This window comes from Scyliorhinus canicula, chromosome 1 (assembly GCF_902713615.1).
Source record: "Scyliorhinus canicula chromosome 1, sScyCan1.1, whole genome shotgun sequence".
NCBI lineage: Eukaryota > Metazoa > Chordata > Chondrichthyes > Carcharhiniformes > Scyliorhinidae > Scyliorhinus > Scyliorhinus canicula.
In genome coordinates this window covers 18,725,819-18,741,134 of record NC_052146.1, presented here as the reverse complement: position 1 = coordinate 18,741,134, position 15,316 = coordinate 18,725,819, and the positions used below count along the sequence as shown (strand labels likewise).

Genomic DNA, 15,316 nt, shown 5'->3' with positions numbered 1-15,316 from the left:
ACAGGTTAAAATCGACCCGCAATGAAAGGTTGGCAGCAACAGGCTTAACAATACGTAACTATCGGGACTTACTCGTGTTTAATCTTTGGATTGTGTTCACCCGCACTCCAATTCGATTGGATCGTGAAACACTTGTGGCATGTCATAGAGAATATTCCCAAGACTGGATTTTCCCTTGGTAACATTTAGTTAGTCCCTGTCCCATTGTCACGCCACGTGTTCGAGTGTTAAATTTTGGTTGATGATTTCCCGTGAAATGCCTTGGACATTTTACTAGGTCACGGGTGACTTTTAAAATAAACATCCAAATAGCATGCTTTTAAAAATTGAATGCAGTGCTATTTTCTTTCAGCTCAGCATTCAAAACCATGGTACCGGTCAATCTTTATCATGATGTAATCCTTCAAATCAAAACTCAGCCTGAGGGTGGTACAGTGGTTAGCAATGCTGCCTCACGGCACCAGGGACCTGGGTTCCATTCCAGCCTAGTCTGTGTGGAGTTTGCACGTTCTTCCCGTGTCTGCGTGAATTTTCGCCGGGTGCTCCGGTTTCTTCCCACGGTTCAAAGATGGGCAGGTTACGTGGATTGACCATGCTGGATTGCCCCTCATTGTCTAGGGATGTGCCAGTTAGGTTACAGGGTTAGGACAGGGGAGTTGATCTAGGTAAAGTGCTCTTTTGGTCGGTCGGTCGCAGACTCGGTGGGCTGAATAGCCTCCTTTTGCACTGTAGGGATTCTATTCTATAATACAATTTACCCATAAATGCTGGCTGTAAGCATGATGCAAGCAGGGTCCTAGGTTTGATTCCCGGCTTGGGTCACTGTCTGTGCAGAGTCTGCATGGGTTCCCTCCTGGTGCTCCGGTTTCCTCCCACAAGTCCCAAAAGACGCGCTGTTAGGTAATTTGGACATTCTGAGTTCTCCCTCTGTGTACCCGAGCAGGTGCCTGAGTATGGCAACTAGGGGCTTTTCACGGTAACTTCATTGCAGTGTTAAAGTAAACCTACTTGTGACAATAAAGATTATCTCATTGCCTGGATAACTTATAGCTTCAGTCTCTCCAGTCATGTCGTTATTGTTGCTCACTGCTCTGTTATGCAGAGTGATTGTTGGATTGAGATCTCATCACTAAAGTTCATTCAGGAACAAAGGTTTTTTTTACCTCGACTCCTGCAGCTCAGCTGTTTTTCCTCCGATTCTGGTGGAGCCTACAAAACCAGAGATGCAGATTACCAACGCTGATAGAAGGCAAAATACTTCTATTTTTAAAAATAAGGAATTTGTTGATATTAGTCAAGAATCAGGGAGGAAAACAGACAATTCAACAGGGTTTAAAATAACCTGCTGTTTGTAGTCTTTGTCACAAGTGCACATTGTGAGTGAGCGACTATTTATGAACATTTTCCATCTGATATTCTCTTAGTTTCAATGTATTTGTTACCTGTATCTCTTGTATTAGAACAGCAGTTGTACTATTAGCAATGCTCATAATTGTGCCACTTTGCATTCTGATCTGGGTATTGTCTCTCTTATACATATCCATCGTGTGTTTTTCCAATGTTTTAGTCAGACAGAACTCAGCCATTATTCTAACTCACTCCACATCCCATTCATGCATTATCGCCATGGCCAATGCCCTACATTGCCTCCCAGTCCACTAACACCTTGAATTTAAAATTCCTGTCCTCATGTTCAAATCACTCCAAGGCATCTCCCCATCACCTCTTCCAGCTCTACAAGTCTCCAAGAACTCTACATTCCTCCAATTCTGATCTCCCGTCCGTCCTCCACTTCCTGCGCCCCCACCAGAGGCAGCCGTACCTCCAGTGGAGTAGGCCCTCCTAAGCCTCTCCCCCTCTCAGCCCTCCTTCAAGATGCAGCTTATATCCTACCCCATCGACCAAGCTTGTAGTCACCCGTCCTAATTTCGCCATCATTAGCCTGTGAAACGTGTTGGGACATTTTTCTACATTAACTGCAAGTTGGTGCTGAACTGCTTCATTTTACGGGCAGCGAAGGAATGTGAAGTGAGAGATATAATCATAACTCACTGAATTCACAACCTCAAATCGCATCTCCCGAATACATAAACGCATTATTCCACACGAGTGGGCAAACTCTGATTGCCGCTAACCAAGCCTGTGGTTTTCCCTCACTGGGCCTACTCTCATCTCAGGTTGAACTGTGCTGGTTTCTTTTATTTCCTTTTATTTTCCAGCGTCTGCAGAAACTGGGAGGTTGCCCCTCTGACTTCTTCCTTCTTAGTCAAACAGACGTCGCTTCCCATCCCACCCCCGTCTGGGCCATGTAAAAAAAAAAAAGTTTGCTATTTTCAAAATGAATGGGGAGCATCTCATGTGAATGGATGTGGGATGAGTCAGTTGGCTCTCAGTTCAAAGCAAAGCAGCAATATTTCACAATCTTCCTGTACTTCCTCAGGAAACTAAGGAAATTTGGCATGTTGAAATCCTTACCAACTTTTACAGGTGCACCAGAGAAAGCATCCTATCTGGCTGCATCACAGCCTGGTATGGCAACTGCTCGGCCCAGGACCGCCAGAAACTTCAGAGTCGTGAATACCGCCCAGTCCATCACACAAACCTGCCTCCCATCCATTGACTTCATCTACACCTCCCGCTGCCTGAGGAAAGCAGGCAGCATAATCAAAGATCCCTCCTACCCGGCTTACTCACTCTTCCAACTTCTTCCATCGGGCAGGAGATACAGAAGTCTGAGAACATGCACGAACAGACTCAAAAACAGCTTCTTCCCCACTGTCACCAGACTCCTAAATGACCCTCTTATGGACTGACCTCATTAACACTACACCCTGTATGCTTCACCCAATGCCAATGCTTATGCAGTTACATTGTATACCTTGTGTTGCCCTATTATGTATTTTCTTTTATTCCCTTTTCTTCCCATGTGCTCAATGATCTGTTGCGCTGCTCGCAGAAAAATACTTTTCACTGTACCTCGGTACACGTGACAATAAACAAATCCAATCCAATCCAATCTACTCAATTAGTTTTCGTACATACACATTTTCAAGACATGGCTCATTATCGAGAAAGTGTCTGAGCAATTGCAGTGCGTGCCTTCTTGAACTCACTTTGATTGAAAACATGCTATATAAAAAAGGTCAATTATTTCCAAATTATTCCGGGGAAATAAACTGAAACACGCAACAATCGTGATCAAACTATTTGGTGTTTGTACACAGTTCCTTTTTAAAAGCCCGGTTCAATGTTGGATGCAACAAAAGGTGACGGGCTTTCCTTAAAACACCTCAGTCACAACGTGTCTTGTCGTCACATCAGAACGTGGAGCCTTTAGAACACAATCCCAGTGTAAAAGCTATTTTACCTCCAGAGATCGAACGTCGAATAAATGTGCAACTCGAGGCTGGCGATCTCTCTCATCCTCCAGGGCGGCAGTGAGAATGTGGAACAATTCATGAGCGTCCTGCCGGCACAAGGTTAGAAGCATGCCGTTACTTAGTGGAAACAGGAAAAGGGGTCAGAAAGAGGTTCAGATGTGACAGGAACGAGCACTCTCGCACACAAGGAGGAATGGCTCAGGGAGGGATTCGGCATATTTTTTCACGTTTGCCATTTTGCCAGACCGCTGTTTACAAGTAGACACATGTGGACAAAACACAGAAACAGAGATATCATTGACAGAAGCTCAATCAGCCAAACGCTATCAGTGATGGCACAGGAAGTGAAATGAAGTAAATGACCCTCCGGTGTTGGTATGGATGACAATATAGAGAATCATAAAATTGACAGCGGGAGATGGTCATTTGGCCTGGTACAGCAGCAGTAGTTCCTTAACATGGTGTCTTCCCTGGGCTCACAGATTTGTTGAAGGAAGCTCACTGATGGTACAGGGAAGGACCGGAGGCCAGTTTCGATCACTGAAAGTGATAGTGGGCGGCACGGTGGCTAGCACTGCTGCCTCACAGCGCCAGGGACTTGGGTTCGAATCTGACCTCGGATGACTGTGTGGGTTTGCACGTTCTCCCCGTGTGTGCGTGGGTTTCCTCCGGGTGCTCCTATTTCCACCCACATTCCAAAGATGTGCAGGTTAGCTGGATTGGCCATGCTAAATTGCCCCTAAGTGTCCAAAGGTTGAGTGGGGTTACAAGGTTAGGGCAGGGAATTGGGCCTTGGTGGGGTGTTCTTTTGAAGGGTCGGTGCACACTCAATGGGCTGAATGGCCTTCTGCACCGTAGGGATTCTATGCTCTATTCTATTCTATGATGAAATTAACTAACCACGCAAGATCTCCCCGTCTCCTATTGGTTGATGATTGAGTGTATTCATACAGCAGTCTTACTCCTTCAGCTGTGATAACACCACAGGCTCTTCGATGTCTTGTTTACCTGTTCTTCAAATGAAGACATTTGCCATTTGTACATCCTCAAGACTTCCAGGAGACTTCCTGCATCCACCACATCCTCTGCAGTCTCTTCCCCATTGGATAATACTAGCAGCAGAAAAGCAGAAGATAAAACATGCGATGTGCAACTTTCCCCTTGGCCCTTGCTTCATCCAGCCATCAGGAGAGCTCAGACCTGCATCTGAACTACAGCTCAATGGAAACACATTTCATTTAATGGAAGGGGGAGGGGGGGTTTGCATTTATATAGCACCTCTTAAAACCTCAGGACATCCCAAAGCACATCACAGATATGAAGTACACTTATATGTCTACGGTGATCAATACACTTTGCAAATACTGACAAACTACAGCAAGAAACTTTTAGAAGTTTTGCTGTTGAATTCCTGATCCTGCTGGGAAAACCCACACTGCATTTCGAAGCACTGCAAATTAACTAGTCCAGTCTGCCGTAAGTAGAGAAAGGTTTATTGGAAAAGTTGCCCACTATTCAATCCCTGGTTTGTGCTGAGACAGCTCACCTTAATCAGGATGGCAACGGAGGCGACGCAATACGCCTTAGTGTTGCTGAGCTGGTGAAGGGAGGGACAAACAGTTCAGATCAATCAGCGGCTGACCTCAACCAAGCCGGTTGGTGAAGCCAAAACCAAGACACGTAGCTTTTCTTTATTACGAGAGTTTATTGACTTATTCAGTCTCACAACTCTCCTCCTACACAACCCAGTGTCCCAGCTAACCCCTAATTATGTGATCTTTTTAGAAACAGTAAATAACCAATGAAATAAACTAATAAACTAGTAACAGGGGTGATAGTCCCGTGAAGGGATACTGTAACAAAAATAGAACTTTCAAAGGGACCGTATCTAATTAAATTAAAATGTCGTTCCTGTGGCTGATGATGTCCCTGTGGTGCCCACCCACCGGTTACGGAAGGCTTCAAGCGCACCAGTGGACATCACGTGTTCCCTTTCCAGGGACACGCGGACACGAATGTAGCTGAACAGGGCAGACATTTGTGTCTCACAACCCCCTCTACGGCCCGTTGATTGGACCAGTTAATGGCCACTTTAGCCAGGCCCAGATGCACAAGGAGGACCTCCAATCTGCCCTGCCCCACTCCACACCGGGTGCGGAGATATCCGCCTAAGATATCGCCTTTTTTATATACTCTTTTAAAAATCTGTAAATTGGCAATAAAATAAACATTGAACAGGGGAGGCAGTCCCTTAAGAGAGGACAGTAACAAAAAGGAAACTTTCAAAGGAAACTTAAGTACTTAAATTGAAATGATGTTCCTGGGGCTGATAATGCACTCCAGCCCCTGTGGTGCACACCGGTCACGGAACGACTCGAGTGTACCTGCAAACATAGCAGCGGAAGAGTGGCAGTCAGGTCTAATGGCCCCCTCATCTGCCCACTACCTGGACCTGTTAATGGCCACCTTGGCTAGGGCCAGGCCCATGAGGAGGTCCTCTGATCTGCCCACCTCCTCCACAGCAGGTGGCCTGAGATATTCCCTAATCAGATGTGCTGAAAGGCAATGAATATCCATGACCCGTTTCTCTTATGCTTAACAACGCAATTGACATGACATTAACATCATCCATACACAGGGGGAGCAATCCGATCAGGCTCGGCTGTGGTGCCGACTATGTTCACACGTGAAGGATACCCACTTGGCAGAAGGGACGCCGACTCCCACTGGACTGCCCCCAAGCAGGAGTGGGAGAGAAGGCAAGAAATGGGAGAGAACGAATTGCTGACTCCTGAACTGTTTGACCTTTGAAATAATTCTGGGTTTTTTAAAACTTCAACCAACAGAAGAAATGAGAGATCTTGAAATGGAATGGATAGACAGGAATCCACAACCATGGAATCACACAAGCACAGGAGGCCATTCGGCCTCTCGTACCTATGCTGGTTCTGAGAACGATCACCCTCTCTCTGTCACTAGGACACCACAATTTTTTTCCCCCCAAATGTTCATCAAATTCTCTTTTGCAAGTTATTATTCAACCTGCTCCCACTACATTTTCAGGCAGTGCATTCCGGATCATATGGCTTGCCGAGTAAAACAATTCTCATTTCTCCTCAGGTCAGGAAGCTGCTGTGGAGAGGAACAGGTTTCAAGTCAATGACCTATCATCAAAAGTATTTCATCAGAATTCTGATGAGAAGGGTCATCAACCTGAAACATGGGGGGGGGGGGGGGGAATTCCTGCTGCATTATTCCCCCCCCCCCCCCCCCCCACAACAAGTCTGGACCAATGGAAACCTGGCATATGGCCTTCACAGGGGGTGCACAGGTGAGTACAGACTCAGGAGAGGGGTGGGGGCGGAATCAGGCCTCGACAGTAGCCTTGGCAGTGCCAGGGGGCATTGCCGGAAAGGGGGGGGAACCTCCTTCCTGGCAGCAAGTTGGCTGTATCAAGCACCACATGGCCGTCCTGCAGCAGCTCGAGAAAGCAGCTCACCACCACGTTCTCAAGGGCAATTAGGGGAGGGTAATAAGTGCTGGCCTAGCCAGCAGCAATCGCATGTTATGAATGAATGATAAAAGAGCACAATGCAACGACCAACTGCAATGGTGAATGGTTATTTCTGTTGGTCCGCGCTGTTTTTGCTGCCTCTCGCTTCCACCATAGAAAAAGATCTGTCAGTACTTTGATCTTTAACCTGGTCCCCTTCCTGCTCAGTATCTCACCTCGGAGTAATCGGAGAAGCGTGACAGAGAGATACGGACAACGCTCTTCCTGGGGACTATCCAGATTGTAACGCCTGGTGAAATCATCGAGCCAACGGATGAAGGACGGACAAGCAGCCAGCCCCTGGACCAGGGAGTTCATAAAGCAGGTGTTTCCCAGGTTCAAGAGGCCTGGAACTAGGCCTGGAAAAGAACAATATCCAATGTCACAATCAGCTCTGAGCAAACCAGTTATTAAACTGGCCCATTAACCGTATCAGACACCTCACCGCCGCGACGATTAAATCATTGCCCCCTTTTTACGTTGCACCGGCCGCAAAGCTTAACCGATCAAAACACTCGTGTTTATCATAGGTCCATCTGAGAGGTTAAAACATTGAGAACCGTCCGTTCCAAACTTCCAGTGGATAGACACCAGTTGGACGGAGTTGCATTGGCTCAAAGGGCTGGATTGCCAGGGAATGGGAAGCCACCAGCAGCCACAGTCTGGACATAAGCCAAGCCTGGAAATGTATTCTGAGATAGTCCTGCAGAGCCATCACACTGCATTCAAAACACTTTGTCCCAAATGCAATACAATGATTAAAATAAGGTAATTTCACCCAGGAAGTGGAAATTTACAAAGGAATTTACTGACTTCAAACTAACCTGAAAATGACCTACAATGACTTGGATTCATGCAGAGCGTACAGGAGCAGTGGTCTTACAGCAGGTCACATTAATGTCCATCTATCGCAAACAAGCTGCAGTCCAACACTAAGCAATGTCAAGCGACATTCGATAGTAAATAATATAAAAATAAATCCATATTCCCTGGCTGAGAAGCCATATATCCAATCCTCCTCCACCCAGCTCACTGTCATTACAGCTCTTCTGGAGGGAGCGTAGAGACACGATGGAAGTTTTGAGTTTCGACTCTCCAGCTGTTAATTCTGACTGCTTCACTCAGAACCGATGACTCCTCCAAGCTACTTTGCCTCAACACTTAATAATACTAGTGTGCGAGAGAGAGGGATGAGAGGAAGCAGAGAGAGAGAGAGATAAAGAGAGAAAAACCAGAGCGTCTTACCATCAGGGTTACTTTTAAATATTAAACAGTTACAAAAAATCATGATTTAACATCAAAGCATCTTTCTGTTTCTCTCCATCCATGCGGGCTGATAGTTTAAAAGGATTTTTTTTTCCTTAAAGGCGAAGTGCTGATGGTAACATGTTAGCTTGGCAAGGTTACTGAGCCTGACCATTTGACAGAGCTGAATTAGCATATCCCAGTCAATGCTGAATCATCCTTCCCTGATCGATGACAACAACAATTCAGTCCTTAACAGCGGCCGACCTCAGTGGCACCTTGAAGACAACACATCGCGACAATGCTATCGGGGTTCACTGGTCAAGAAACGAGCTGCGGAAAGTGTCTTGTCCATTTTGTGAAGGTTTCTGCTCAAGGCGAGGGATGAGAGCACTGGGAGATGGCACGCTCTCCTCTTGCAGGTACCCAGTCTCTGCATCAAGCCGAAGGTCAGCTGTTACATAGCAAGATGCTGAGAGAGGCACATATACCCTGCATCAAAATTCCAACTTCACGCCCGACTGCACCAGTTGAAACGCTTATCCACCCTAAGGTCGCCAATTAATGTCTGAACATGGGGGCCCACAATGGCTGAGACTGCATCTGAGACCAACCAAACTCATTTCAAATAGGATCGGTACAGCCAACAGACAAAACAAAATGCTCAATTATCCCCCCACTCGGAGTCAGATTCATAGAATAATACAGGAAAGGAGGCCATTTGGCCCATTGTACCTGGGCTAGCCTTGTGAAAGAGCTATCCAATTAGTTGCTCCCTCTTTGCACTTTTCCCGTAGCCCTACATATTTTCCCTCTTCGAGTATTTATTCAATTTCCTTTAAAATGCTTCCACTGAATCTACTTCTACCAACCACCCTTTCAAGCTGTGCATTCCAGATCATAATAGCTTGCTGCATTAAAATTAACTCCCTGTCCCCACTCTGCTCCTTTTGCCCATTACCTTAAATCGGTGTCTTCTGGTGGCCAACCCTTCTGACACTGGAAACAGTTTCTCCTTAATTACTCTATCAAAACCCTTCACGATTATGAACACCTCTGTTAAATCTATCTCCTCTCTCTGAACTGGTGATGGAATAGCCTTTTTTAGATTGTGCAATCATAGATAGCATAGAATTGACAGTGCAGGAGGAGGCCATTCGGCCCATCGAGTCTGCACCGGCTCTTGGAAAGAGCACCCTACCCAAGGTCAACACCTCCACCTTATCCCCATAACCCAGTAACCCCACCCAACACTAAGGGCAACTTTGGACACTAAGGGCAATTTATCATGTCCAATCCACCTAACCTGCACATCTTTGGACTGTGGGAGGAAACCGGAGCACCCGGAGGAAACCCGCGCACACACAGGGAGGATGTGCAGACTCCGCACGGACAGTGACCCAAGCCAGAATCGAACCTGGGACCCTGGAGCTGTGAAGCAATTGTGCTAACCACAAGGCTACCGTGCTGCATTAATGAGAGGACTAATTAATAACATTGTAGCAAAGGACCCTCTGAGGAAGAGTGAGCATAATATGACAGTGGATAAACAATGGTAAATGTTTAAACACTTCTGAGAGGTTCTTTCTGCTGGCCAGGGAGTCTAGGACTGGAGTCGTAGACTTAGCATAAGGTGTCTACCATTTAGAACTGAAAAATGGAGAAACATCTTCAATCAAAGGATTGTGAAGCTTCAGCATTCTCTGGACCATACGCGCAGGAGAAGAAATAGGCCATTCTGCCCATTGAGTCTGCTCCACCATTCAATTAGTTAATGACTGATCTGATGGGATAATCCTCAACTCCGCTTTTCCGCATTATCCCCAGAGCCCTTGATTCCCTCACTGATTAAATCTGCCGATCGCAGGGGGATTTGAATAATCCGGCATCGAGTACATGCAAGATACAGAGAGATGGATTTTTGGACGCTAAGGGAATCGAGAAATATGGGAAAAGAGCAGGAAAGTGGAGTTGATGTGGACGTTTAGCCATGACCTTATTGAATTCAAGGAGCCACAGTGTTAAGCTTTGCTGGTACTTTTTATGATTTAATCTTTATTCTAAGGAGAACAACCCTAGGCTCTTCCCACATCACGCAGTGCCCCATGTATTTAAAAATTGGTGAATCAAAAAGAGCATTAATGTTAGTTATGATCATTTAATTTAAAAAGGTTCTGATGAAAAAAAACAACTTCTTCAAATAGTTGAAAATGAAAATTAAATGAAAATCGCTTATTGTCACGAGTAGGCTTCAATGAAGTTACTGTGAAAAGCCCCTAGTCGCCATATTCCGCCGCCTGTTCGGGGAGGCTGGTACGGGAATTGAACCGTGCTGCTGGCCTGCCTTGGTCTGCTTTAAAAGCTAGCTATTGAGCTCTGTGCTAAACCAGCCCCTGTGCTAGGAAGGCAACGTTCAGAAAAATAAACTGTCCACTAGTGTAGATCACAAGGCACAAATCAGAACAGCCAAACGCAACCAGTTTATGTCTGAGCAACAGTAACTGTCGATATTTGTGCATGGTTTACATTGATTTTTAAGGCTACACCAGGCAGACAGTGGGATTGGGTACAGGCTGCTCTGAGTGGCTTTGTATGCTTTCATTTCACTACAGAATAGGTTATCACCCGATGTTTGGACAGTTCAAAAGCAGCTGTCTGTCTCGCATGAAGGAAAGAGGCACGAGTATTTTAGGTTCGGGAACTGCCAAACGCGGGACAGATGCTGGGATCCAGAGGTAGTGTCAAGGCCCGGGCTAATTCTCGGGTGGGGCGTTCAAATCCCACTACGGTGGAATTTAAATTCAGTTAATAAAATCTGCAATTGAGAAGCCAGTCACAGTAATGGTGACCATGAGGACCATCATTAGTCGCCGTTAAAAACCCATTCTGGGCTCACTTGAGGGAAGGAAATCTGTCCCCCTTCCCCGGTCTGGCTGACATGGTGACTCCAGGCCCATAGCAATGTGGTTGAATCTCAACTGCCCTCTGAAATGGCCGAGCAAGCTACTCGGTTCAAGGGCAATTAGGGATGGGCAACAAATGCTGGCTTAGCCAGCAACACCCACCACCCATGAAAGGAAAAATGAATTAAAAAAGATAGTCAAACAGAAAAGGTAACAAAATATAAGAAAAGGGTGCCCTCTATGTTCTATGTGACATTATAGGAAATGTACAGATAACAAAGGGTTAATGTAATGATGTAGATAACCACTAGATGGAGCTAGTTACAGAAGTATATGAAAGCAGTGACTCAGATCTCTGGGAGAGAGCTGGAGAGGATAGCTAGAGAGCAGTGATAGTGAGTGCAGTACAGTATTGCACAAAGTGAAGAGACTGGTGTAGTTGAGTATAGATTATAGATTATTTTGTTGTTTACTTTGGGACTAAGTGGTTGAACTTAATTTAAGTAGTGTAAATAAATGTTAGCTTGTTTATGAACCTAGCCTTTGTGAACACTACAACATTCATTCTGAGAACAAGAATCACAAAGAACACCACAACCACTTTGAAGCAATTTCTAACAGATACATTCCTCTTGTACAGTACCTTTCCTGCGTCTCTTTCTTTCACTGATTGGTCCCCACAGTACGTAGATGCTGGCTGCTAAAGCTGCAGCTATTCCTCCGATAACACCCCAGTTCTTCATCATTCTATTCCTGTAAAATAATAAATCGATCTTTTTGTTGTTTGTTGCCAAATCCCATTCCTTTCTTGATGCTACCTCCCAAAAACACAGTCTCTCTATCCATCAGGACATGGGCAGCAGATGCATGGGAACGGCACCACCTGCAAGTCCCCTGGAAGCCCCACGTTGCCCTGATTTGGAAATACTTGGGCCAACACATTGAAAACAACAACTGTTTCCTGTCCCCAACAAGCCTTTGGAATTAGTTATCAGAACATTACCCAGATAAGTGAATAGCACAAAGAGGGTTCACGAGATCACCACAAGAGACCTATTCTGCTCATCAATGTTCACTCATCCTTAGGCGTCCTAACATTTACCCCACTGCAGCACTCAACTGCTTCTTAAACTTCATGATTTTTACCTCACTATTCTTTCTGGAAGTTTATTTCACGTACTGACTCAAGGGACAATAGCTATACAGCGCCTTTTGCAACCTCATCTCAAAGCCCTTTACGACTAATTAAAGTGTAGCCAAATTGCACATTGCAAGTGCCCACAAACAGCAATGGTGGAATGACGGCAAGCAGAATAGGACCAGATTTCTTTTTAAAAAGCTGAGAAATGGACGAGGATAATTGGTTCCCCAGAGTCCACAATTTTCAGTTTGGACCCCATCGCCTTCCCCCCACCTCAATGCACTGCCCCCGTTTCAGAAGGGGGAAGAAGCACTTGTCAGTTGGGCAGACGGTCAGGGTGCAGTTGGGCAGGTCAGGGTGCAGTTGGGCAGAAGGTCAGGGTGCAGTTGGGCAGACGGTCAGGTTGCAGTTGGGCAGACGGTCAGGGTGCAGTTGGGCAGACGGTCAGGGTGCAGTTGGGCAGACGGTCAGGGTGCAGTTGGGCAGACGGTCAGGGTGCAGTTGGGCAGACGGTCAGGGTGCAGTTGGGCAGACGGTCAGGTTGCAGTTGGGCAGACGGTCAGGGTGCAGTTGGGCAGACGGTCAGGGTGCAGTTGGGCAGACGGTCAGGGTGCAGTTGGGCCGACGGCAGGTGCAGTTGGGCAGACGGTCAGGGTGCAGTTGGGCAGACGGTCAGGGTGCAGTGGGGCAGACGGTCAGGTTGCAGTTGGGCAGACGGTCAGGGTGCAGTTGGGCAGACGGTCAGGGTGCAGTTGGGCAGACGGTCAGGGTGCAGTTGGGCAGACGGTCAGGGTGCAGTTGGGCAGACGGTCAGGTTGCAGTTGGGCAGACGGTCAGGGTGCAGTTGGGCAGACGGTCAGGGTGCAGTTGGGCAGACGGTCAGGGTGCAGTTGGGCAGACGGTCAGGGTGCAGTTGGGCAGACGGTCAGGGTGCAGTTGGGCAGACGGTCAGGGCTGCAGTTGGGCAGACGGTCAGGGTGCAGTTGGGCAGACGGTCAGGGTGCAGTTGGGCAGACGGTCAGGGTGCAGTTGGGCAGACGGTCAGGGTGCAGTTGGGCAGACGGTCTGGGTGCAGTTGGGCAGACGGTCTGGGTGCAGTTGGGCAGACGGTCTGGGTGCAGTTGGGCAGACGGTCTGGGTGCAGTGGGGAAGACGGTCAGGGTGCAGTGGGGAAGACGGTCAGGGTGCAGTGGGGCAGACGGTCTGGGTGCAGTTGGGCAGACGGTCAGGGTGCAGTGGGGCAGACGGTCAGGGTGCAGTGGGGCAGACGGTCAGGGTGCAGTGGGGCAGACGGTCAGGGTGCAGTTGGGCAGACGGTCAGGGTGCAGTGGGGCAGACGGTCAGGGTGCAGTGGGGCAGACGGTCAGGGTGCAGTGGGGCAGACGGTCAGGGTGCAGTGGGGCAGACGGTCAGGGTGCAGTGGGGCAGACGGTCAGGGTGCAGTGGGGCAGACGGTCAGGGTGCAGTGGGGCAGACGGTCAGGGTGCAGTGGGGCAGACGGTCAGGGTGCAGTGGGGCAGACGGTCAGGGTGCAGTGGGGCAAACAGTCAGGGTGCAGTTGGACGGACGGTCTGGGTGCAGTTGGGCAATGAGTCCTGCTGCCCAGTCACCTCCTCCAGACAGGACCTCCAGCAACTCCACCGGGTCCAAAAAGAAGGTTCGACCCTGAAGCTGGTGCTGAGGGAATGGCTCACGCAGACACAGGAGGCGAGGCGTTCGGCCCGTCGAGCCCACTGCTGGCTCCCTGGAAGGATGGCCCCCATTCCCCCAGGTGGAGCTCAGCGGACAAGACCGCCGGCGACAGTTGCCCTCAGCAGCCCGGGGAGGGGGTCAACAAGGGGAAACAGCTCCTTCTGCCAGGTCCTGGAAGAAGCCACTTGGTGATGCCCCCTACAGTCGAATAGCTCGTTGACATTTTCCCATCTGACAGAGCGCGGCCAGCGGAATGGGGGTGTCGGTGCCCTGTCTGTGCGGGTTTTGATGTCTCTCCCCCCCCCCCCCCCCCCGTGGGGGTGGGGTCAGGGTGAGGCTCCAGGCCAGGAGGTGGGACCCAGGCCCGACCTCACCTCACAGTCGCCCCGCTCTGCAGGAACTCCCGGACCAGCCTGTCACCAGCCTCCGACCGGGCCCCGGCTCCGCTCCGCATTCCCGCCCCGGCACACGCCTCCCAGCTGCCAGCCCCAGCCGCGGGGTGGGGGGGCGCGGGGGAGGAGGCGGAGGGACCTTTCGGCCAGGCGCGGAACCAAAAGTCGCAGCGGCGAAACCCGCGATCGGCCGCCCGGACATAAAACACGCGAGCACCACCCCGCGCGCCGACGAGTGTCCAAGCGGACAAGCCAGACCCTGTGGAGGAGTCCGAGTGGGGAGTGTGTGGTCCTCCGATCCGCGGGGTGACGCTGGCCCTGGAGGTGGCCGAGTGGGAAGTGTGTGGTCCTCCGATCCGCGGGGTGACGCTGGCCCTGGAGGTGGCCGAGTGGGGAGTGTTTGGTCCTCCGATCCGCGATATAACGCTGGCCCTGGAGGTGGCCGAGTGGGGAGTGTGTGGTCCTCCGAGCCGCGGGGTGGCGTTGACTCTGGAGGTGTCCGAGTGGGGAGTGTTTGGACCTCCGAGCCGCGGGGTGGCGCTGGCCCTGGAGGTGTCCGAGTGGGGAGTGTGTGGTCCTCCGATCCGCGGGGTGACGTTGGCCCTGGAGGTGGCCGAGTGGGGAGTGTGTGGTCCTCCGAGCCGCGGGGTGGCGCTGGCCCTGTTCCCCCCCCTCCTCCCGGTGGCCATGGTGCTGATGTCCGGGGCATTCTGTGACACTCCTCCGGAGCTGCAGAGATTTCCCAGCAGTTTGATTCGGAAACTCTGAAATGGTGACTGAGTGTCAAGTGGCCATTCCTGATGCTGTGGCATCCCAATGACAGGAGGCTCAAAGCTGGCAGAATGAGGAAATCTCCATCAGCACCAACCACCCACCCTCCCCCCCTCCCCCCCCACCACCACCACCCTTCCCACCCTCCCCCCACTCTCCTCCCACTCAGCCCACCCTCCCACCTCACCCCCACCTCCCACCCTCACCCCCACCTCCCACCCTCACCCCCCTCTCACCCC

The 15,316-nt window shown here is 49.5% G+C and overlaps 1 protein-coding gene across 2 annotated transcripts in view; it reads right to left on the bottom strand.

The window, feature by feature from the left end:
- Positions 1-14,581, bottom strand: part of LOC119975181 (ubiquitin carboxyl-terminal hydrolase 30-like) — a 33,182-nt gene extending 18,601 nt beyond the window's left edge. The window contains exons 1-6 of one of the 2 annotated variants that reach the window (XM_038814895.1): positions 14,289-14,581; positions 11,725-11,834; positions 7,110-7,292; positions 4,389-4,492; positions 3,368-3,466; positions 1,164-1,209 (exon numbers count right to left, since the gene is read on the bottom strand). In XM_038814895.1, coding sequence (XP_038670823.1) covers positions 1,164-1,209; positions 3,368-3,466; positions 4,389-4,492; positions 7,110-7,292; positions 11,725-11,834; positions 14,289-14,368 — 622 coding nt within the window. In that variant the 5' untranslated portion in view covers positions 14,369-14,581. The remainder of the gene's footprint in view (positions 1-1,163; positions 1,210-3,367; positions 3,467-4,388; positions 4,493-7,109; positions 7,293-11,724; positions 11,835-14,288) is intronic. The other variant, XM_038814812.1, reaches the window with a different exon arrangement.
- Between the last annotated feature and the right edge of the window lie 735 nt (positions 14,582-15,316).